This window comes from Otolemur garnettii, unplaced genomic scaffold (assembly GCF_000181295.1).
Source record: "Otolemur garnettii isolate 467f Iridium unplaced genomic scaffold, OtoGar3 scaffold00056, whole genome shotgun sequence".
Taxonomy (NCBI): Eukaryota; Metazoa; Chordata; class Mammalia; order Primates; family Galagidae; genus Otolemur; species Otolemur garnettii.
Window position 1 is genome coordinate 5,391,486 of NW_003852451.1, and position 26,319 is coordinate 5,417,804.

The window sequence follows — 26,319 nt, forward strand, 5'->3', positions numbered from 1 at the left end:
GTAAAAGGATTTACATGTCTTTTACCTTTTTCATTAAGTTTACACCTTTTTAAATTTTAAGAAAATAAATGAAAAGATATGTTTGTGGATTGGAAGAAGAATTAATATTGTGAAAATGGTCATGGTACTCAAAGTAATTCACAGCATCACAGCATTGAGATTCATTGCAATATTTATAAAATTTCCAATGCCATTTTCCACAGAAATGGAAAAAAATAATCCAATCCTGAAATTCATATAGAATTACGAAAGACCCCAAGTAGCTAAAATAATTCGAGAAAAAAGAACAAAGCTGTAGACATCACATTCCTGATTTCAAATAACACTACAAAGTAATTGTAATGACAATATGGTACTTGCCTTACAACAGACAAATTGACCAATGAAACAGATTACAAAACTCAGAAGTGAAACCAGGCAATTATGGTCAACTGATTCTTTTTATTTTTTTATTTTTTTGAGACAGAGTCTCACTCAGTCACCCTAGGTAGAGTGTCGGGCATCATAGCTCACAGCAACCTCAAACTCTTGGGCTCAAGCGATCCTCTTATCTCAGTCTCCTGAGTGGCTGGGACTATAAGCACCTCCATGATACCTGGCTAGGTTTTTTTTGGTTTTTTTTTTTGAGATAGAGTCTTGCTCAGTTACCCTAGGTAGAGTACTGTGGCATCATAGCTCACAGCAACCTCAAACTCTTGGGCTTAAGCAATCCTCTTACTTCAGCCTCCTGGGTAGCTTGGACTACAGGTGCCCACCATAATGCCTGGCTATTTTTTTTTTTTAGAGACAGAGTCTTGCTCTGGCTCAAGCTGTTCTCCAACTCCTGAGCTCAGGCAATTATCAGCCTTGGCCTCCCAGAGTTCTAGAGTTACAGGCATGAGCCATCGTGCTGGCCCTGATTTTTGTCAAAGGACACAGACAATGGAATAAGGGCAGTTTCTTCAATAAATGGTGTTGGGACAACTAGATATCCAGAGATGAATAAAGTCAGATACTTATACCATACATAAAAATCAAATCAAAATGGATTAAAAACTTAAATATGAGACCAAAAAGTGTAAAACTGCTAGAAGAAAACACTGGGAAAATGCTTCACAACATTGGTCTGGGAGATTGCAATGGTATCAAACCCAAGGCTTCTTTCTGTACAGCAAAGGAAACACTAATAAAGTAAAGAGACAACCCACTGAATGGGATAAAATATTTATAAACTATATATCTGATAAGGTATATGGAAATAAAAACTCAACAGCAAGAAAACAAATAACCTGATTAAGAAATGACCCAAGGGTCCGAGCAGACATTACTCAAAAGAGGACAGACAAATAGCCAATAGGTATATGCAAAATTCTCAACATCACTAGCTATTGGGCAAATGCAAGTTGAAGCCATAATGAGGTGTCATCTCATATTTCTTGAACAGCTTTTATTAAAAAGATAAAAGACAACAAGTGCAGGAAAAGTTGAGGAGATACATTGTTGTGGGAATGTAAATTATTTAGTAGTACAGCCATTATGGAAAACAGCATGGAGGCTCCTCAAAATACTAAAAGTGGAACCACCATAGCTCCCAGGAATCTCACTTCTAGGTATGTATCACAGGAACTAAAACCAATATGTTGAAGAGATGTCTGCACTCACACATTCATCACAGCATTGCAAAAGAACCAAGATAGGGAATCCACCTAAGTGTCCAGCAGTGGATGAACAGATGAAGAAAGTGTGTTATATAAACACAATGGGTACTATTCAGCCTTGAAGAAGGAGGAAATTCTGTCATTTGCAATAACATGGATGAATGTGGAGGACATTATGGTAAGTGAAATAAGCCAAGCATAGAAAAAAATACCATATGATCGCACTTATATGTGGAGTCTAAGAAAGTTAAATTCATAAATGTAGAGAATAGAATGATGGTCACTAGAGGCTGAGGACGGGAAGGAGGTTGTCAATCAAAGGGTAAAAAGTTTCAGGTAGACAAGAGAAATAGGTTTTGAAATCTATTGCCCAGCAGGTGACTATAGTCAATAATAATGTATTATATATTTCAAAATAACCAAGAGAGTACACTGCAAAGTTCTCGTCATAAGGAACAATAGGTAAACAAAGTGTGGATAAGTTAATTAGCTTGATTCAATCATGCATATTGATACATCTATCAAAACATCTCATGGTACCACATAATGAACACAGTTATAGTTTGTGGATCAAAAAGAACGTCAATGACAAATTTTTTTAAAATAAAAACAAATAGCCTAACAAGAAAAAGAAGTATGTGGGAGAATGAAGAACCCCAGTGTAGGAGACTAGGATCCAAATAGCCGGAATACAGATCTCAACAATACATTAAACAAGTGATATGTTATTTAGACTATGTCATACATATTATCATAGATTTTAATATTTTTCTGCTATCCCAGATTGCTATTTCCTTGCTCAGTGTCTGGCACTATTTACAAAAATTTAAGTAAATAACATTCTTTTCCCTGTCACTCTTGAGCAAAGTGAGGCACCACATTCAGTCACCTTTCAACCAGAGTTTAAAGGATATAGACGCTTATTTATGTTCAGTTAACCTTTTTCACCAGGTTGGTCTCTTTTCGGAATCTTTGATTTCCAAAGACTTATGGGGGCTTTGAAATATTTTATTAAACTCTGAAGTCACAGGTAATTTTCTGCATTTGTTTTTGTTGCCATCAGAAAACCAATGGAAGCATCCAGAAAACTCCAGAAAGTCGATGTTAATGAATATTTGTACAGCAGAATATGTGCTGTCAGTGACCTCACCTACTGTCTTCATTCCTGCCTCTGCCAAGGGTCCTCCATCATCTTCTCACTCGTTTTGACTTCCTCCTCATCTTGGGAGTCAAAACCTTCACATTCTCAGCTCTCGTGTGTGAAAGATGATCTTTTCAAAGACAATTAGCATTCGTCCTTTCTTTCACATAGTAAGATGCATAATATTGCTTTTTCTGCATGTGTGCACTGGGACCTTCACTTCTTTTAGGTTATCCTTAGTACCAGAAGTTAAAAATTCTTTCATCTGAATTTTTGGCACTTGTATTCTGTCTCCTTTGTCACCAGTTGAAATGTTTCAGATGACTGGCTTCTAAATGACTAATATTCTATTACACTTCATGCTTTTTCTTGAGATGTGCCTTGTAAGTATGAACAAAATAGAAACTAATTTCATTTTGTGTAAAATATGTAATTTAACATGGAAATAAATTAAAAATATAACAAAGGCATTTGATGTCAAATCAATCTAGAGGATTAATACTGACCACAAAGCAGTATTCTAGAAAGAAGCATTTTGGGGTGGAGTGTGAAAATTTTATCAATGTACTGTTTAAAATGATAGGAATTTAGGATGACAGACAATTACGATAACAGTATTTCTTATACCACTTTTTTTTTTTCTGACCAGCAATACACTCCTCTAGTTTCCACGGTAACCCAATCAATTTCTGATTACAAATGCAAGCAGAGCAATTTAGGCCCAGACTAGGGTAAGTGAAGAGGATATTTGTAGATGTAGTGAAAATTTGAAATTAGCCTTTATCACTCATCTGAGAGATGCTGTTCAATATTCACAATTAAGGTCAAGACTAAAAACTTAAAAGGAAAATTTCTAACAAAAGGTAAACCAGACCTTTTTTCTTTTGTATTAAATAAATGGTATTTAACTATAGCAGTTGAACTGAATTAAAGCAGAAACCAGACTTTTTTCTTTTGTATTAAATAAATGGTATTTAACTATAGCAGTTGAACTGAATTAAAGCAGAAACAAATGACAATCAGACACCAGTGTGTGAAGGCCTAAACCCTGTTCGCTTGGATCTCGATGCATTTAGTTGCCAGATTACATCTATAATGCTCAGATATGAAATTTTCTTCTTATATTTATATTATTCATTTGAAAAATAAGGATCATCCTCATTAAGCACAATAGAAAACAGAAATACTAATCTAGTTAAATGTTAGGCTAATTTTTAAGCACTTCCTTAAAAGTAAAAAAAAAAAAATCACTTCTAAAATTGCTTAAATCACATAGATAAGCCCAAATAAAAATAATATTTATGGCTTGGAAACATCTTTCACTAGCTTAAAAGCTGTAGGGAAAGGACTCTTCTTATTGAATTACCTGCATTTATAAACCAAGGTAAAGGTCAATGGAGTCATTAGACAAACACAAGATAGTACCTCAGTTCCTGAGCTCCAAAGCATGGAGAAGATTAGAATTCTACATAATTCCTGAAGGTCTGGTTTATAGGATAGACCAGTTACATGTTAACAGATTAGTGAAAAATGTAAAACCGCCATCTCCTGAGACTGTAACATCCGTGACTTCCACATTGCTGGTATGAGCTTCATGTTTCCCAGTAACATACCATTTACTCTCCCTGAAAATGCTCTGAGGTTGTAGTAGTATTTACTGATGAAACATCCAAGGCTTTGCCACTTCAAAACCACTGTCACACATTGGCAGGAACTGTGTATGAAGACAATATAATAACTTTGGGGAAAATCATCTGACTTAACATGAAGAGCACTATAGACACCATTCCCCCAGATTTTACTCTATTAGCTGAAAATGGATAATCTACTTACAAATGCTTAGTCTAGCTTTCCAAAACAAGATTTAGTTGTCTTAAAATCAGGTCAGATCAATCGATCATCAGTAATAATCTGTTGACTTTTCAAGCCTTTGTAATACTTGGTCTAATTTATGATCCTTTAATGGGTAAGATGACAGTGTGAATGTTTGAGAAATAATTTTTCTAAATGCTATAAAATTTTTATGGGTTCATTATTCCAGTTTAAGGTGGTATCATTCAAATTTTCAAAATTCATAGACTAAATTGCATATATGCATCTAGGTCCCATGAAAGCTAGCTGTTGGCCCAAGGCCGAAATAAATTTATGGTTCCTTATAAAATGTGAAGGGTTCCTAGCTATCTTTGAGAGAAAATAAACGAAGGCAGACATAAATTTAAGTTTGGTGTACAAGGAACAAATAGATCTCAACAAATGAAGCCAAAGATTAAAGTACTAACTATCATCGCCTTTAATGAGAAACTAAACGTCAGTACGTTGGCTAACCTATGAGGGAGCAAATAAATGCAAACACAAATGTATTTTAGTGGAGAAAATTAGCAAGATGCGGTTTTCACAATCTAACGATATTTCAGTAAAGATCCTATAGAATCCATATTAACACCATGTATAAATCAGTAGATTCTCCTTATTATGATAATAGTGCTATACACAGCGATAGTTTATACTTATAAAATAAGAAATTGGTTTTCTTTATTCTGTGGCCTAAGAGAACGATCTTCATGTATTAAGCAGGCTTATACATACTCTGTGAGATCTTGTGACTGCCTCGGGGGTGACAAAGATGAACTTGTCATTGCCAAGTTGGTACATTAATAACTTCATGTACCAACTGGGGAAAGGCCAAAATGGTGGGGCTTTGATCCTTTCAACTTTACTGAGCATTCATGTAGTTAGTTCACTTTCAGATATTAACCAAGAGAAATAAACACACATCCAAAGACTTGTACACCCATGTTCAAAGTATCTGTTTTTAACAGGCATATGATGGACACAAATATCTATGCACAGTAAGTGGTTAAACAAAGTGTGTATATCCTAACCAGTGGAATACTTCTCAGCAATTAAAAAGGAAGAAAGGCCCAGGTGTGGTGGCTCATGCCTGTAATTCTAGCACTTTGAGAGGCCAAGGTGGGAAAATTACCTGAGGTCAGGAGTTCAGGACCAGCCTGAAAAAGAGTGAGCCCCCATCTGAACTAAAAATAAAAAAATTAGCTAGGCATGGTGGTGCATGCCTATAGTCCCAGCCACTCCAGAGTCTGAGGCAGGAGGATCACTTGATCCAAGAGTTTGAGGCTGCAGTGAGCTATGATGAGGCCATAGGTGACAGAGTGAGAATCTGTCTCAAAAAAAAAAAAAAAAAAGGAATAAAGGATTACATGCGATAATATGAGCACACCTCAAAATAATTACACTGAATGAAAGAAATCCAGCAAAAAAAATAGAGTACATTCAGTGTAATTCTATTTATACTAAGTTCTAGAAATTGCAAACTCATCTCAAGTGACAGAAAGCAGATCATTGGTCAACTTGAGTTTGGGGGAAGGCGTGTGAGGGATTACAAGAGGTGCGAGGACAACTGGGGGTGATGGATCTGTTCATTACCTTGTTGTCACAGTGTGGCTTTACAGGTATATGCTTGTCTGAACTTACCACGTTCTATACTTGAATATACAGTTTATTGCTAATACCTCAATTAAGATCTTTTTAGAAATAGTAGTACAAGCATATTATTTACAGATTTGAAATAACTTCATTAAAATATTGAAAATAAGAAATAATTTAAAATGGCAGAACTGAAGGAATGTGGACTTGGGGTCGGGGAGTAGGCTGAGGACAGGCACCAAGAGGCTCAGAGAAGCCATTCTCTACAGCTTCACCTGTCAACTCCGTGCGTGGGTCTCACTGACACTTTAAAATAGTCTTGGCAATTTGAAAAGAGAGAGCTCACATTTGACCATGGAAAATAGATTAGAGTGGTCTTCTTCTATATACTGAATATATGTTCTGAGTTGGTTTCTCAATATTTTGACAAATTTCACCAAATTCACCTCAACCTGCTTTCCTTAATGACAAATGTCACTTATTTGTGGGTGACTACCAGAGTTAAGGTAGCATCTATGTTATAAAACCATAGAATAAAATTAACATGTGGAGTTAATCATTTTATGTAATAGTAAAACTTAAAAAACAAACAAAAATAGTAAAACTTAAAACGTAATGGACACTGTCAACATCAGCCTGGAAGTCAGACCTAATTTTTTAGCCCATTAACATCTGCACTCTAGAATGTTTCCCTCTCTCCCCAGAGGCTATGATGATACCTGGGCATCTCCTAACAGAAGACTTAATATCTTTAAGAATATTTTTGGATTACAACTGCTCTCTACATTCTCTGATCCTCCTGTCTATGCTCTCTGTCTCCTGTCTCTATACATCTTGGCTGGATCTTGGCTTATTTTGGATTCTAACTCAAACTTTTGCTTATGCTAAATCACATTAAACCACTTCCTGTGTTTCTCTCACCCTAAGCCCTCCCCTGGCTCACTCCATTTGCTTGATCCTGCATTTGCCAGTGCTGTCTTTGGGTAAACTTGGCATTTGTATGATAGAGGTCACAGAGGCATTTCAATTATGTCTGGTATGCCCCATGTACTGCTGCTGATTCATGTTTTTGATAACCTCCCAAGGCTTCTGGATCCTTTGGCTTTACTAAGACATCATTTCTGTCATTTTATGAAGTGTTAATAAATTTTAAATAAGTCAAATTAGCTTCTACTCATACAAACAGAAAGCTTAATTCCAGACAGAGAATGGTTTCTTTTTTTTAACCTGTAAACAAGTCCTTAGTCAATTAATCTCGTCTCTTTTTCCTTTAAGTGATGAATATAAGAGAAATGGATAACAAGCAAACATGGACATTCACCGTTGAATTACTTTCACCAAGTAAGTTAGGATTAAAAAATCAAAATGTTTGTTACTGAGCATCTCCTATGTCTATGATACTGGGCAAAGCACTGAGGGGATGGGAGCCAAAAATGCTGGCCATTGATATTTCACTCTTGATGAAATTCTCCTAAAAAGTTTTCATACTTACTCCCAATAATAACGGAAAGTAATTTTGTGCAGTAAACCACGTGAATGTGTATATAATCTAGTGAAATCCTCAGCAACTATATCATTTACTCAAGAAAGTTCCTTGGGTTATAAAGCATGAACAGAGGCAGCCATCATTGTTTAAAGTTACTAATATTTATCTTCTACGAGGGCTATTGTCTATAATCACTAAGATGTCAAATTCTAAACCGTATTTAAATAAAATGTGAAGACCAAATATTTGTATTCATGTGAAAACATTTAACAGTGTGTCACTTTACTCAATTCTGAAATAAAGTTGCAGTTTCATAATGCAAAATAACTTTTCCTTTTTAATACAAATTGCAGGACACAGAAGATTTGGTAAAGGATTTACTGTTTATGTCTGGACTATTTATTCACAGCTAATTTAATTTAGAATAGACAATCCGTGAAATATATTTCTCTGTAGATTTTCTTCTAAGTAAAAACCACAAAAGGAAGGTAGTCAGCCACAATCTATCTTGTATTTACTGTTTTATTTGGCATTTATTACATAATTATATTTTTTCTAGTATTACTTTGTCTAATCTATGTTACATCAATAAGTAACTTGAAATGGTTTAGGAGGATAATTATAAATTATTTTTATAAAACATCATTATTCTTCTTAAAAAATTTTTTTATTAAGTCATTCATACATAGATCATAAATACATTTATACCTCTTTTATGTTTACATGGATGGAGCTAGAAAATATTCTTAGTAAAGTATCTCAGGAATGGAAAAAAAAATATCCAGTGTACTCAGTACTACTGTGAAACCAATTTACAATCACTCACACATTCATGTGAAAAATGAAACATAACTATAGCCTAAGGATGAAGGAGGGAAGGGGAGGAGAGGGGAAGGGAGGGGGCGGGATGATAGAGGGAGGGTTGGTAGAGGAATCACACCTATGGAACATATTGCAAGTACAAGTTGGATCTATCAGGTGTAGAACACAAATGTCTTAATCTTGTAATTGCTTAAAAGTGGTGAAGGCAATGTTGATTAGTAGGATGTAAGCACTCCAATTTGTACAAATAATCAACACATTAAATCCTATTCTTTAGAATATAATCAATCCATGTATTTTTCTACAATGATAGCATCTTTTGTAAGTAAGCAAATTCATGAAAATTGACATCTTAAATTTTTATTTAGTCTATGATTCTCCCATATATAACTTAAAAATAAATATCTCCCTCAACATAGCACTTCTTCCTACCATAGACTAATTGATTTACCTCACACAGGCTTGAAAGTTTCAATTCTTGAAACCCCAAAATATAAATTTCTCTTGTTTTGTTTTCTAGGTCCTAAAAAGTCAACAGTTATCTTAGTTATTAACTCTTGATATGCTTGTTATCAATAGATGATCACTGTCTGGCCGAGTAAGTATCTTTGAAACCCCCACAATGTGGCAGATGGATTTTTAAGCCAATTCTTATCAAGAATGCAGAAGCCAAGTGGATGGGACTCTCTAAATCCTCTTTTTAAAAGTTTCATTTTAAGGGCATTAAATATAAAAGATAAATGTTGAATATATATCTTTTCCAGAAAATAAAATAATGGAAATAATGTAGAAAAATTCTAGAATTCTGGTCCCCTTAAGTAAGTATAAGTAAAGATTGTTATCTGTTGTCAGGTCAATTACAGAACTCTTAAAACAAAACTTTAATACATACTCTACTGTGGCTAAAGTAAAACAACAAATACATTTTGATTCAGTTTTCTTCATTGTTTTTTGATTCTTGTTTATAACTTGTTTTCTTTCATGTTTTCTACTTACTAATCAAAAGCACAAAAGCCATAAACAGAAAATTATATAAATTGATTTTTAGTAGTAAGTTGTTTTAAAATCCTCAAAGAATTTAAATAACTTTAGAAAAATTACTTTTTATGGCTTATTAAATAGGGTTATAGAAAAGAAATAGGAGGAATATCAAAACTTATATCCCTATTTCAAATATGATTAAGACTGACCAAAGCCTTACTACATATAACTTATACTATTAAATGGTAATACTATTTTTATATAGATGTTCTGATATATTTTTCATTAAAACAAATAATCTTAATTTAAAAATTCAGAATAACTGATTTTTTAATTGAGTTTTAAAAAATGTCTTTTTTCAAGTTTCCATAGAACATTTCTGGAAAAAGATCTTATTCTAGATCAAAATTGAAACCAATTCCACGTAGCTTAAGCTGTAGAAAACAAATTACATAACCATCAAGCAACTAATTTTAAAAATTGTAACCAAACACAATCATTAGTCCCTAACCAATGGGAAGAATAATTTCCCATAAATAGCAATCATATAAAAGTGGGAAGCAAAAGTATGATCACATATCTTTAATAATAACAAGAATAATAATTTTTACTGAAGATAAAATAAATAATACAAGTAGCATCAGTAAAAAAAATTTAATAATGAAAAGAGAAAGAAAATAATATGTGACAGTAGAAATAAAAAATCTATTACCCAAATCATGAGAATTACTATATCATTTTAGGAGATAGTATATAAAGAGAAATAAAGTAAGTGAAACAAAGTATTAGTAAATCTATTCAAGAAAAAAATCCAATGCAAATTAAGAAATTATCAATGATAATATATTGGTCAATATTAAATTGTAAAATATATCAATTATACATGTATGATTTGACTCCAGTCTTACAAAGAAAAAAGCATATAGAGGCGTGGAATAATTCAACAGTGATTAACTCTAGTGAATGGAACTTGAGATTTATTTCCTTTTTTTCTCTTTCATATATTTTCTTAAGACTCTACATAAAAACCATTCTCTTTTATAATGAAAATAATTGTGTTTTAAAAACCCACAATATTATAAGGAAAACATGAGCTCAAATAACTCAATAGTAAGGAGTTAAATTTTTAAAAATGGGCAAAGGACCTGAACAGACATTTCTCAAAAGAAGACATACAAATGCCTAATAGGTATATAAATATTATTAAAAAGACAAAAGTTAAGCGTTGGCAAGGATGTGGGGGAAAGGAAGCCCTTCATTAATGTGGTAGGAATGTATCTGTATTATGGTGCAGCTGCTATGGGAAACACCACGGATGTTCCACAAAAAATTAGAAATAAAACTGCTGTATGATCCGGCCATTCCACATGTTTTGGGAAATGAGATCATTATGCCAAAGAGGCATCTTTCCTTTCACGCTCCTGGTAGCATTATTCATAATAGTCAAGATAAGAAACCAGTCTACGTGACCATTAAAAGGTAAATGGATAAAGAAAGTATGGAACATACACAATGAAATGCAATTCAGCCCCTACAAAGACGGAAACCCTGTCATTTATGATAACATGGGTGAAGCTGGAGGACATTACGCTGAGTGAAATAAGTCAGGCACAAAAAAACAAATGCCACATCATCTCACTAATATGTAGAATCTAAAAACATGAAACTCACAGAAGCAGAGAGTAGAATGGGGAGGAGGGGGAAGTGGGTGATGCTGGTCAAAGAACGCAAATTTTAGTTTGTTGGGAGAAGTCAGTTCGAGAAATCTAGTTTACAACATCATGGCTATTGTTAGTAACAATGTATTGTGTTCTTGAAAATCACTAAGAAAGTAGACTTAAGTCTTCTCACCACAAATAAAATATGATTATGTAAAAAAAATTAAAATTCAATAAATTATTTTTTTTGCAGAATGCAAATGTCATACACATACTTAGTTTTCTTCTCAAAGGAAAGTTCTTATTTTCTTTTTATTTATAGAAGCACCATTTTGTTCAGGCAGCCAAGAACTCCAGGAAATAGGCCTCTTCTCCAGTTCCAACAGATGCACCAAACAGCAATGCTGTCTCCCCACCTGCTAAGGACTGAAAGTGTGTGTTTCCCAAAATTCAGGTGCTGCAGTTCTAACCTCTAAGGTGACAGTATATGGAAAGTGGGTGTGGAGGAAGTAACTAGGGTCAGAATAGGTCTTGTGGATGGGGGGCCTCAGGATGGGCTTAATATCTTTATATTTAAAAGGGAAAGTGAGAGAGACCCTCAGTTCACAAGCACACTAGGAGGAAGGTCATGTGGGGATGCTGCAAGAAGTCTGGTTATCGGCAAGCCAGGAGGAGCACCCTCACCAGGAACCAAACTGGTGGCATCTGACCTTGAACTTCCTAGCCTCAGAACTCTGAGAAATAAACACCTGTTGTTTGAACTACTCAGTCTATGGTACCGTGTTATGGCAACCCCAGCATACCAAGATACCACCTTGCAATAATAATGCCTGTTCTTGGTGATAAGACAGATATAAGGAAGGGGCTTATGGTGGACCTCAAGGAAGCATTTCGTCATGTGATGAAACACCAATAAATTATACTTGTTTGTAAGATAAATAAATCATGATTAAATAAGGATAATGTAGCATTGGACTATACTTGTTGATATAACATTAACAATAACAAATTGAAGAAGAATAAACCTTATGGTTTATCTCAACAGATGCATAAAGTATCTCTGATAAAATTTAGTACTAATATAAAAAAAAACTTAGCAAATTAAGAATAGGAAAAATTGCTATTGTCCCCCAAATAATCCTGCACATTCAATATAATTATAATCAAAATCCCTAAAGAAATTTTCTTGAAACTTGACAGCATATCCTAAAATTCCTATAGATGATAAGAGACAAATGTCAATAAGGATGTAAACAAATTGGGGAGAGCTCATCTTGCCAAATATAAAATTTGTAAAGCTGAAACAATTAAGACAGTTGTGATACTGTCTCAGAGATAGACAGACTAATAGGACATAATAGAGTCCTGAGTGACTATTCATAAATGATGGCTTTTCATATGGAAAAGATCAAATTAAAGCCTTAGTTCTCATCTTAAAAACAAATTAGCAGCTGAATAACAATGCACATGTAAACATTATAAGAATAAAATACACATACATGCCAACAGGACCAAAAAACATTTTTTAAAATTAGGCACCCTCCCCCCCCATAAAAAACAAACCATCCAGGGAGAATGCAATTAATATAAATATCTGAAGTTAAAGTTTAAATTTCTGTACATCAAAGAAATGCAAAAAATAAAGTCTAAAAATGTGTCACAGACTGCAATAAGAATATGCATGGCCCACAAACAGAGCATATCCGTGTCTAGAGTGTGTGGGCACGCGATCCTTCATAAGGAAAGGACAGACAATCCAACAGAAAAGATGGGAAAACAATATGTAAGCACACTGCAGTGGAAGAAACCCATATCATTAAAAAATAAAATAATATCACTAGTAATCTAAGAAATGCAAAATTCAAACAATATGTAATTTCAGACCTTCACATTGGCATAATTTTTAATCTGATACTATCAAGTGCTGATTTGGAAAATGAAACTTTAGAAAGAAGAATTCTTTTAGCTGTCAATAATAATAGAAATATGTATGCATTGACTATGGCAAGAAATGCCACCACTCTATTAAAGTCAAAGCTACATTTCATTATTGAGCAATTCTAATTCTAGTGAACCTTGGTGCATGTGTACAAGGAACCCTATACAAGTATGTTGTGAACTGCAATGTAGTAAGCTAATGGGCACTCAGAAAGCAAAAGAATAAATAAACTGGTTTGCTCATAACAATGGAATATGATATGGCAAGTAAATACACTTCCTGCAAGTGTTTCTGCTGTAGCAGGAAACGCATTCCAAGGAACCACCATTCTGTAAAGTGGGTATCTAGAAATAAGAAAATGTACAGGGAAAATAATGTTTAAGAAGACCTAAATTCTCTGCAACTTTGTTAACAAGTGCACTTAATAATAATTCTAATAAAAATTAACAAGCATAGTTAAAATATTAAATTCCTAAACTGTACAAATGAAATACTGGCATAAGTGCTGGATAGTGTATTATCTTTTTTGAAAAAGATGGAAGGAGGTGTTCTAAAGAAATATGAAGGTGGTGCTTGCCTCACCATAGGCATTTCCAAGAGAAAGTGTACAAACAGAACCAACGAGAATAATACTAATTCTAAACTAATATCATTTGTTATTCCCTAGACCTCTGTGTCATGCTGCATACAGCTGTGTTAGCACATTTTTTTGAAGTTGCTATTCCTTTGTAGCACATAGTACTAACAAAATGGGAAAATTACGTATGAACCTCTTATACTGACAGCATTCCCCAATTTACTTACTGAATACAACTAAAGTCATACCAGAAACAGGCACTGTCACCATATGGCTCAGATGAAAAGCAACCTGAAGAATGGTTCCTAAATTTCAATTATCTCTGTATCTGTCTTTCTGTCTGTCTGTCTATCTATCTATCTATCCATCCATCTATCTATCCATCCATCTATCCATCTATCTATCTATCTATCCATCTATTTATCTATCTATCCATCTATCAATCTATCTATCTATCTGTCCATCTATCTATCTATCTTCTGATATATGAACATATATATATTCACTACACATATTTGGGAATACTATAACCAGACTTCAGGATCCTGGTTCCCTCTGGGAATGAAGGAGTGGAGAAGGAATGAAGCTGTAGCTCTCTTAGATCTAGTTTACTTTTTCTGCTTACAAAACATGAGTTATTATATAAATATTATTTATTAAATCCCGATGGTGAACAGATACCTATTCTACTATCTTCTATATTATTTGTGCATTTACGTGTTTCAAAATGTGGAAGAACATGATCAAAATATATGAAATTCAATAGAAATTTGATACAAAGAGGGTTGGTGAGGTGGCTGGATGTAAACTAAATGTGAAAACATTTATTAGGAAAATATAGACATATAAACATAGGGTGATAAACTACATTACTATAAGTGAAGACACTGTTATAAGGGAATCATGACTCACAAGTGGTTTATGTGATCATTTCTATCAAGAGGGATGTGCAGTTTGACATATTAGTACAAGGACTTCTAGAAGATTAAGCCGGTAAAAATGTCAAAACTTAAAATGAACATTCTGAGTATGAATGATCGATGAAAATTAGCCTCACTAATTTCTAAAACATGTTATGAAGTTATAAGAATTAAAACTATGTGACACGGGTTAAAAATTCCTCTCAAATAGCTGTGATTCTTATGTAGAATTATGATACAAAAATAATACACAAAACAATGAGGAAGAGAACATTAATAAATGTCTTTGAAAAATTGGAATACTCACTGAAACTATGTACTCAAACGTTCTCAACTCACTGGAAACTATGTACTCAAACGTTCTCAACCCATATTTAAAAGCCAATGAAATCCACCTCAGAAAAATTAGAACAATTAAATGGGAATCATTTAGGTTGAGCTCAGAAATCTCAGAAATTAGGATGTTTAAGCTTCTCAGGGGATACCAATTTGTAACTGGCAAACCACAACTTTAAATGTTTCCAGTCCATTCCTAATGTGTATCACGAATAGGTTTCAGAGCTGCTGTGATTCTGACCCTCAACACTGGGCAGGTGGGAAAGAGAGCATCAGGCAGGGCTTGAGTTGTCAGAACCCCCAAGCCTTGTCAGGCCACAGGAGGGGCCGAATAGGCATGTTCAAGTACTGCAGTTGGCAATATAAATCAGACTCTCACTGGAGTCTTCAGATTCCTAAGATTTCAGACCCAGTAATTCTAGTTCAGAAATTATGTTTCAAGGAAATTCTTTAGAATTCAGAGAAAACTTTCCAATACAAAGATAGACATTTCAACATTACTGAAATAATAGAACATCCCAAAACTGAAAACAACCTTGGTGAAAAAGACTAAGTAAATTATGGCATATTCAGTGGATAGAATTGTAGGAAATCTTTTAAATGCTTATGTGTTTGCAATAACTTATAAAATATTAGCATATTATGAGGAATCCACATAATTTCATGTAAAGTATTATACATAACGCAAAGTATACACACACATACATACATATATATTCCAGGTATATACACATTCTCCCTGTATATTCTATAAAGCATGCAATTGAAATAATTTTAAACATGTATGTAATGAATAGAATCTACAACATAGTTATTTTTGGCAAATAAAGCAGAAAATAAGGATTGAAAGCAAACGACTAGAAATCCTGGTCTGTCTCATCTGTCTTTCCACGCTCCCCGAGGCCTTTCTCATCTGTGATATTTCACCAAACACAGTTCCCTTCGGGAAGCCTTCCCAGACCTAGACCCTTTCAGGTCATCCAGCTCTGTGCTCTCATCACATCACATGTTTCCTCTCTGCCAACTTATAAAAACAGCAGCTATCTTGCTCCATCATAAAACGAACTAAAAGCCAGAGCTAAAAAATATATACAATCTACACATTCCTGTGGGTACTGTGAATTCTATCTCTGGATCAAACTGGATCATCAAAAGCCTGAATACATGCACTTCATTAATTTAATTTCATGCAAAATCCAATTCACCAAGACACGTTTTAATATTCTGTACTTGGCTCTCACCGGAATCCTATATGGATGATATTTGCTACTGAATTTATTTTAAGAAATAAAAATGTGGATATGGTATGTTGCATGTATTTAAATGCTACATGATCAATTTTCCTGAGAATTCAGTATAGAGAAAGCTTCAATTCCCTAAAGGGCTTGGTAGGCTTCTTCTTTTGTGATAATGGTAAGTGTATAATGTTTCCTTTTCAGCAAAAGATGCCAAGAAGCTCAGGATTAAGTATGAACATCAGTCAATAAATATACTGACCCTCATGAATGGCAGAATTGATTCTACTGCTCTTTAGCCCAGCATTTCTATTTTAATTGTATGTTATTGCTGTTTTGTTCTATTTCATTTCTTGTAATTCCTATTTATTGTCAAGGTTGGGTGACTTAATGTATCTGTATTTCATTATTAGTCAGTTGAAATTTGGTGGGGAAGGCCTTATAAAGAAATAGGCCCAGTTTGTAGCCAATCCCATGATGTTGTGCAGTGTTTCCCCACGAGATAGGACCAGGGTCATGAGAGCCTTCTGCATTCTCGCTTTGTATTGTGTACAAATACAAATTTATAAAGAAATTTTAAAATGTTTATCTCAGACATATTTGTTCACAAAGTACATGCCTTTAAAAGAGAGGGGTGAAAGTCACTATTGAGAATGGAAAGGAAAGTCATGTAGTAGGAAACTATACTTGCAACACAAGTATTTGACAAAAGGATCATATTATTTAGACTAGAAATGAAAAAAAGTTCTACAAATTAATAAGCCAAATCAAGCAAAGAGAAAAGCAGGCAAAAATCTTAAAGAGCTACTTCTCTAAAGAGCATATCCAAATGGCCAGCCAATACATAAAAAGTTTTACATTTCATTAGTCACAATAAATATCAACATTAAATCCACAAGGAGATGACATTATATACCCACTAGAATACTTAAAATGTAAAATTAAAAAATGCGAATTATTAGACAGTAGAGCAAATGGCACTCACATACAGAGTTGGCAAGACTTCAAATCTGAAAAATAGCTTCAGTGTTGTTACTGAAGCCAACATATGCATAATTTAGGGCCCAGCAATTCCATGTTTAGGCTTATGTCCTTGGGTATTAGCAGATATATTCCCCAAATGTAACAAATAGAAGTTTCCTAGCAGCACTATTTGTAACAGTCTTAAATCCGAAGTCTTAATTCTCGTCAAGAAAGGAATGGATCTAGATGAGCTCCTTCCAAATTAAAAAAAAAAAAAGGAATGAATAAATAATTATGGTATATTTACACATAAAAATACCATGCAGGAGTGAACATGAAGAATTTAAAATAGTATGGTGAGTAACTGTGATATTCACAAACATAATTTTGACGAAAGAAAGTAGACACAAAATGATTGTATACTTTATGACGCCACGTATAGAAGTACAAAAGCTGGTGGAACTGATCTGTTGAGTAAAGTTGGAATAAGCTCAGCTTGGGGTGTGTTTGGGTGGTGACTAGAAAGGGACTCATAGTGGTTTGAACTGCTGGTAAAATTTCTTCCTGGGTGCTGGCTGCACCAGTGTGTTTGGTTTAATCCTCACCAGGCGAATCCTCATTTTCTGTATGCATAGAATGCATTAACCAAAGTATTAAAAATTTATCTAGAGAACCTCTGTAAGAAAAATCTAGAAATGTGGGTTCATTCTTTGCTCTGACGTTCAATGTGTATCTCAACAACAACAAAGATTAAATTGCTTGAGATTTGTATGTTAAGTGGAAGAAAATAGTCTGCCCTATCTTTTCATAGGACTGGCTGGAAAAGCCAAATGGAGTAGAGATGAGTGGCCCTATTACATATTAAAGCATTAATATATGATATCAATTATTAACAAAGCTACTTTAACACACATATAGCACTGATACATCATTTAAATTAGATAAGAAGTCCTAAGTTTAATAGGAACATATTTAGTACAATTTAGTTTAACTATATGAAGGGTCATATAACAACTTTCTGGCTATTTGGAAGTTAAAATCAGAATTTCCACCTTACTTCCTAAACCAAAATGATTTAAGATGAAACAAACTTTTACGAGGGAACTAGCGAAAAGAAAAGACTCATTTTTTTTTTGTCCATAATCTTACACAGGAGAAAGCTTTTCTAAGCCAAACCACTTTAACTTTTCAAAATGAATATGTATAACTGTTATAATAAGCTAATAAAAATATTGCATAAAACATTTGTAAATTATTCTTATTCTTAGCTTTAATATTTATATAATAACATTAGCACTTTCTTTGAAGCTGCTAACTCAAAGATGATTGTCTAAATAGTATAAAATATAGTCATTCATTAATTCATGTGACCAATAAAAAAAAAAAGCAGATACTACATGCCAGAAATGTTTCCTGAACTGGGGATGCAACAGAGAGTGAAATAATAATATTGCCTTCACCAGTTTACTCTCTAGTGGAAAACAATGTAGAATCAACTAAATTAATACCAGATGGAAAAACATAGAAAAGGGATGGGAGATGTGAGTGCTGGACCAGGAAAGGAGGGAATGGTGTAGAGGCTGAAAATCTAAATAGAGCGGTCAGGCAAGGCCACACAAAGTTAATTTCTGAACAAAAATTTGAAGCATCAAGAGCTGGTGTCAAGTAGGGGAAAATACATTTCAGGCACAGGAAATGGGAACAGCAAAGACACTGGGACACCCGTGCCACTGGTGTATTCAAAGAACAAAGAAGCCAGTGTGGGTGGCACAGAAGGAGCAAGGGAGACAGTACTAATAATGTTTATGCCCAGAGAAGCAACAGTAGGCAGATCCCACTGGGATCTGTAGGAACATTAGCTTTTAACTCTGAGTGAGATGGGAACCAGCTTGTAAGAACATCAGCACTTTTACTTTGAGTGAGACGGGAACCACCTGTGGGTTTCAGGTGACCTAGGCTCCTAAATTGGGGAGGGTAATTAAAACAATTCCAACTAGAGACAAATAACAATTATAGCAATAAGAAAGCAAGAGAACTGCTTGCTTCATTTACAAATATTTACTGAGTACACTATTAGGTTCTGGTTAGGATTTAAAAATGACTTGGATGCAGATTCTGCCATCACGGAATTTAAATAAGGAGATAAAACTTGAGCAAGAATAACCACAATAAAATGTGGAACACAATGAATGAAGCAGAATCTTCTATTTTGGGTGACAAGAAGGAAGAATTAGGGAAGTCTTAAGGCAGTTGGCATTTTGACTGCTTGACAGCAAAAGCTCTGTCTCTCGCTGACTGCCAAGTCCCCAGCGTTTAAACCGGGCTTGGCACGTAGTCAGTGAGTAGTAAATATTTGTTACCTAATGATAGGACCAATTTGCAGATATGTAGAAAGAAGGACTTTCAAGCAAAGTGAACACAATAAATAAAACAGCAAAAATAAAGAATTACAGTTTATTTTCTGGCTTTATATTGGCTGATGCAAATGAGAATACAGGGAAATAAAAACAGAACAATGTTAGACTACTTTATAAGACCTTGCTGGCCCTGTGGACGGACCATGATTTTTCTATATGAATTGGGGAGGTCCAAAAGCTTTGAGTAGAGATATGAGTAGGACTTTTTACTGGAAAGATTAGGTATGATAGTGTTGATAACTGACTGAGGAACTCAGCCAATCCAAAAGCCAGTGCGGATGATGCTGAAACGTAGACAAAGGTGGTGAGGACCTCTAACTGTCATTGTGTTCCTTCATCAGCAGCACTTGCACTATACTGAATAAGTATTTGTAAGCCTTACCATAGATACGCATTTTTTTGTACTCTAATTACTTACTTGTCTTTCTCCTTTTCTTCATAAACAATACAGCATAGTTAGCACTGGTGATAGACACCCCTAATGATTCCCCCAATATCTTTTCTTCCCTTTACGACAGTAATAAAGTGCTACACGTCTGAGCTGGTCCATAGAGAATCCATAGAGATTCTCATTAGAGATCATACTTCCCAGCCTCTTTTGCAGCTAGATGTGGCCGCAAGGCTAAATTATGGCAATGGATTTGAACAGAATTTCTGGGATGTGCTCTCACAATGAAGCAGTTTGCCTTCCTGTTTTCTTCTTGCCTTGGTTTTGCAGATTGCCCTTTACACATTTTTAGTCTCCCTTGGGCTAAAGTAGGTGTGGAGAAGATTCCCTTTTGGAACTGTCTTTAGCTTTCTTAGCCCTTTTCCTGGTAAGACTGGTTTGGGGGCCTAGTAGTTGCTTCAAGGGTCAATCTTTCATAGACTTTTTTCAAAGGGGAAAATATAGTTGTGTTACTAAATTCTGGCCAGTGAGTTTGCCTGAAAGTGGGGCCTAACATCTGGCTCATGCCTTTAACAGGACGCTCTCTGCAGCCTCTTTCCTCTTTCTTGAGAGCAAGCGTTTGATGGTCTTACGTTTACCTTGACCCAGGCATCAACCTACACAATACAAAGCGAGAATGCAGAAGGCTCTCATGACCCTGGTCCTATCTCGTGGGGAAACACTGCACAACCTCATGGGATTGGCTACAAACTGGGACTTTCATATGTGAGAGAAACAACTTCCATCTTAGTTAAGCTATTGCTATTTGGTCTCTGTTAAAGCAGCCAAATAAATACTGATAATTACAACTATAGGTTGAATGAACATATGACTGTAATATATAAAATACTGAATATAGGTAAAGCACAGGTTGAATATCCCTTATGTGAAATGCTAATGTTTCAGATTTCTGATGTTTTTCATTAGAATACTGTAGTCCCTTGGTCTCTATGGGGAATTAGTTCCAAGATCCCTTGTGGATATCAAAAATCCTCTGATGCTCAAGTCCCTTATATAAAATAGCATACTATTTATATACTATCTACATATAATGTAAATACTTCCATGGTTTTTAAATCACTTCCAGATCACTTATAATACTCAATAAAATGTAAATGTTATTTAAATACTTTTATTGTTTAGGGCATAATGACCTGAAAAAAAGTCCATGCATGTTCAGTACAGATGCAATATTTTACATATATTTTCGATCCACATTTGGCTGAATACGCAGATGCTGATTTCACGTATAAAGAGGGCTGACGGTATTTACATTACATTTACTGGCTGAGCATTGAAATCTGAAATCCAAAATGTACCAAAGATCATTTGATCATGATCATTTTTTGATTATGCTGGTGATTAAAAAGTTTCAAATTTTGGAGTCTTTCAGATTTCAGAGTTTTGGATTAGAGATACTTAACCTGCAACATTAAAGAATTATTTCTCCCATTCCCCTAAATTGTGCATATAAAACATCTCTAGTCTGTTGAAGAAGAACTTTATAGTACAAAGCCGAAATGTAACTCAACTTCTCTGTCATCATAACTTTGGGTCCACATCTTAACTCGCTTTCTGATAAAGTAGATTAGCACAGAAGGCATCTACTGTCTACCAAAATGAAGACAGTACAATACTGGGTTACTATTTCTGTTCAGGAGTTCTATCATGGTGCGCAAACAAGGCTTTTAAGTGGAAAATGGACTATGAAGTTTTCAAATTATGTATCTTCTATTCCTCTGTATAGGGAAACATTGTAACAGTATGAAATACTATTCTTGGATTTCAGGGCTTTTGTAATTGCTTGTTTTCATATAGAATGCAATAAAAATTTCATGGAAACAAAGGAACTACCTAGTATTTAAGAATAACATTTGACACTGGGATATAAAAAATTTTGCCATCTATATTTATCATTATTTTATAAATAATTTTGCATTCTCATATACAGATTATAACTGTCTAAATAAGGATTTATGCTTGCACAATCTGATCAGATCTATTGATGGTCAAATTTGTGCCATTTATATCATTATAGCACTAGAAGAAATATCAAGAGTCTCTATATAACTCTTTAGATATATAACTCTTAATTTATTGTGTGGAAAAGAGTTAGAGTTAGACTTTCTGGATAGCTAGGATTTGAAAGAGGAACTGAAGGTGAGCCCTAATACTGGGAAAATGGTTGAAGGCGGTGGCTTTTGGAACATGGAATTATAATTAAGAAAATTGGAAATTGACTTTTATTTATATACTTATATCTGCTACATATAAGTATATATGAGCATATATTAGACTTGTATATAATATACATATAATATATATAAGTATAATAATATAATACATATTACATATATATATATATCTATGTATGTATATCCAGAATAGACTATACCTTCAGAAAGAGATGCAGATATTTTGCTTTACTATACCTAAAAGTCTACATTGCTGAAGACAAACATGGTGATATTGTTTCTAGTACCACTGACATTATTTTGTATAAATACTATTGTCTTTCTTTCTATCAATATTTTATTGTTGCTGTTGTTGTTGTTCTTCCTTGTTAAAGGAAGGAATGGAAGGATGGATTAATAGAGTTTACATTTAAGAATTATAATTACCACTAAACAAAGCAAAAAACATGATCCATCCTGCTTTGAGGATCCCAGTGGAGAGAGTGATTTTGCCACAATAGATTTTTTTCCTTTAAATTATGAAAAGAGAAGATTATTTATCTCAAATAAATAATAGAGGCCACTTCATGATCAATGGTTTTGTTTTTTAGTCTTGTTGGGATATTTATTACATTTGGCAGTACGAAAAGACCTGATTTTTCAGAAATGTGACTTTAGGTATAAGGCTATGTTACAGAATTAACATAAGAATGTATGAAAAATAGTTTAGAAAAAAAGAAAAAATTGATTTTTTAAAAAAACATGTTTGTTATGTTAAAATATAACACTGAAAAAAATCACCAAAATCATAAATGTTGTGCAGAAGAAAAACTAACGTATTAACTTGAATGGTTATGGTATTCTACGTTGCTGATTAATGAGACATCTTGACTCAAATGAGAACATATTTATGTGAAATCCCATAAAAAGGAACTGCAGTTATAATAAGCAGAACTTTTAGTCTATTTCCGAGAAACTTCACTGCTGTAAATTATCTAACACACCTTCCAACAGAGAGGACATCACTTTGTGTAGCAACGTGGGAATCTGGTTTAGAAGTCTATAAGTAATCTGTTTCATTTGTGTATTTTAAGGATGTGATTTAGGAATAAGGTACTAGGTTTGCAACATAGAAGTAAAAGAAATAATATGACATTAGAAAATATCATCATTCATTTAACATAACAAATTGTCATACATTAAGCCAAATCCTCCCATGGTGTAAATTATACAAATTTGGAACCTGCATTTATTATTGAATGTCTCATTCCCAGACAGGTGCTTACTCGGTAGCAAAATCAGGTTTAGCACACCAAATTTAAACCTATTAAATAAATAGGAAGCTTTTAAAAAAATCTGGCATGTAGCTAAAACATTTGTGCACATTTTAAATCATTTTTTCCCCTAATGGTATTTGCTACCACAAATACTATAAAAGAATTTTATTAATAGGCAGAGATACTTGAACTAAAGCTTGGACTGTTTAGAACTTATTTAAAAGGCCTAGCTGGAAGTAGTCTCCGGTCTTTCAGTATAACAGGTTGATAGTAAGAGACTGAGTGTTGTTAGAGTAAATGCTAATATTCTAAAATGTTCTGGAATTTCTTATGGAAGATGATTTAATGAGTGTATGTTCCCAGTCGTATATCAGCTTACGTTAAATTTTAGTTTATCATTTCCAAGAATTCGCCTTCTACACAGCCCTTTGCTCAGTGGAGTTAGTTTAGGAACCAATAAGTAAAAGGGCTATTTTTCCTTCGTGTAAAATAGTTTAAGAGTAATTTTGCGTAGTCCGGAAACTATGAGCTATTAGAAAGATGCTCATAAATGGGCATAGTACATCGCTTGCCCAAGACTGTAACAACCTAGCCTAATCCTTATAACCCTGTTGGGCACCTTCTGCTACTGGCTGAGTAATAACCATTTTTGGCAAAGCCCACCCAGGACATGGCCTCAGAATCTATCCTAACGCTGGCTGTCCTAACCTCTACAGTATAGTGTCCCCTGATTCGGAGCGAGTGCATTCAGTTCAGGAAGATCACTTACGACTGAGTTTTTCATCATGGCTTTGACTGTGAAGCCCTCAGAAACCAGGGAGTGAGGCTGGTGCACCGGGAGCGGCTGTTGTGCCAGCAGCTTGGTCCTCTTCGGCATCTTGTCTGGGCATTTGTTTAAGCTTAGGGTTTCTTTTTCTGCCACCATCTTCCTAGAAAATGTCTTGTTCTCATAAAAAGTGTGGTATAAGAATCAGTGGGTTTTACGGATGTGAACAGGAGGTCAGGAAAAAATGTAAAGAAGTCGCGTTAATGGTAGAAATTCAACAACCCCTCGCAGTGCCCAGGTTGATCCAGATGTTTGGCAGCTCCTAGGTGAAGGGAGTTTAGGAGAGGGGAGGGGCAGGAAGAGGGCAGGACCGTGGCCAGAGCTACTACAAGCTTCCAAAGGCAACCCTCCCGGTTGCTAAGCGACTCGTCAACACTGCAGGCGAATACCCCTCCTCCCCGTGACGTATGTTTCCTGGGCCTTAAGCCGGAAAGGGCACTGTGAGGCGAAACTACGCATTAAAACTACGACTCCCAGCAGGCCTTGGGCCACTTACGGCCTGCGCGTGCGCATTCCTAGGTCCCAGCGCCGGGGCGCAGAGTCTTGGCCAATTTAACTCCGGAGCGCCACTGGTGGGGTAGGCGCGGGCGGTGACCGTGCGCGCTTAGGTCCCTTCCTGCACGGCTGCCTCCACCTGCCCAGTGACCATGATAGGTACGTGGGTGACTGCCAGGTACAGCCTCTTGCGCCGCCACGCGCCTGGGTGTGGCGCAACGCCGTGCCTCGGCCCACCGGGACCCCCGGGGGCCGGCCTGTGCCAACTGTCAGTGACAGGGCGAAAGTGACGGCGCTGTCCTCAGCCCGCGCCGCCAGGCTCCGCTGTTTGGCGGGCGCGGGCCTAGCGCCGCCGACGTGGTTGTGGGTCCAGCAGAAGTGTGTGTGTTTTAAGCTCCCGCCGTGGTTTACAGTGCGCCCACAGAAGACAGCCTCGCCGGGAGCACTGCCGTGCGCCACTGCGCCCCCCGAGGGCCGGGCGGGGTCCCGCAAGCCCCGCAGCCTCCCTCACCCTGCGGACTGAGTGGGGTCCAGCTAAGGTCTCGCCTCAGCTTCCCCACAGCCTCTTCCTGAGGGCGGTCTGGCCGACTGTGTTTTATTTATTTTACTTTTCTTCCTTCCTTTTTTTTTCTTTTGTGAGACAGGAATCTCATTTTGTTGTCCTGGGTAGAGTGCCGTGGTGTCATAGCTAACGGCAACCTCAAACTCATGGGCTCAGGCGATCCTCTTGCCTCAGCCTCCCACGTAGCTGGGATCACAGGCTCTCGCCACAGCGCCGGGCTAGTTTTTCTATTTTTAGTAGAGGCTCAGGCTGGTCTTGACTGAGCTCAAGGGATACACCCATCTGGTCCTCCCAGAGTGTGGATTACAGGCGTGAGCCACTGCGAAAGCGACCGGCTTGGCTGTCTTTTAGTTTAGGACAGATTGGAATACACTATCTGTAGGACTCTTTAAGGAAACCCCAGCAAAAGTGGTGACTGTTGGAATCAAAAGCAATTCCAACAGATGGATTTGAACTTTTTGCTCCCTCGGATTTTTCCTTTTTAATCACTCGAAGGTCATGAAAGAATAATTAATAGTTAAATAATAGCGAAGATTAAATCATCTATGTTTGCAAATTGAATTCATGATTCTTTTTTAAAAATAGAAAATTGCACCTAGGCAATTTTGGAAGTGGTTATTAGAATTGTTTGTAAGCACTGTGAAGTCTAGGATTAGCAAAAGTCCTCTCTTGGGTCGTTAAGCTAAAAGTTACTTTAGGGGTTATCTCTGACAATTATGGAAATGTACAGTATATTTAGAAAACCTTACTATTTGGAGGTTTTATTATTGCAGAGATTTGCTCCAGATTACATATTGAATTCTTAGTGAGTTTGACTAGGGATTATTCCTTACAAAACACTTTTGACTGCAACTAGTACATGTGAACTTAGATGTGTTCTGTCTAGAAGATGAGAGGTGGATTTATAAAATATGTAAATTTTATGCACTGAAGACACTTCATAAATCTGTTTTTATTTATGAATTAATGTTAAAATGTAAAACATGGTACCTATTGCTGGGA

At 35.5% G+C, this 26,319-nt stretch overlaps 2 protein-coding genes across 3 annotated transcripts in view; one reads left to right on the forward strand and one right to left on the reverse strand.

Moving 5' to 3' along the window:
- PACRG (parkin coregulated) overlaps nt 1–24,627 on the reverse strand; it is a 497,878-nt gene extending 473,251 nt beyond the window's left edge. The window contains exon 1 of one of the 2 annotated variants that reach the window (XM_003792384.1): nt 24,204–24,627. In XM_003792384.1, the coding sequence (XP_003792432.1) occupies nt 24,204–24,359 (156 nt within the window). In that variant the 5' untranslated portion in view covers nt 24,360–24,627. The remainder of the gene's footprint in view (nt 1–24,203) is intronic. The other variant, XM_003792385.2, reaches the window with a different exon arrangement.
- Nucleotides 24,628–24,881: 254 nt separating this feature from the next.
- PRKN (parkin RBR E3 ubiquitin protein ligase) overlaps nt 24,882–26,319 on the forward strand; it is a 1,208,049-nt gene continuing 1,206,611 nt past the window's right edge. The window contains exon 1 of the mRNA XM_023514609.1: nt 24,882–24,914. Within this exon, the coding sequence (XP_023370377.1) occupies nt 24,908–24,914 (7 nt within the window). The 5' untranslated portion in view covers nt 24,882–24,907. The remainder of the gene's footprint in view (nt 24,915–26,319) is intronic.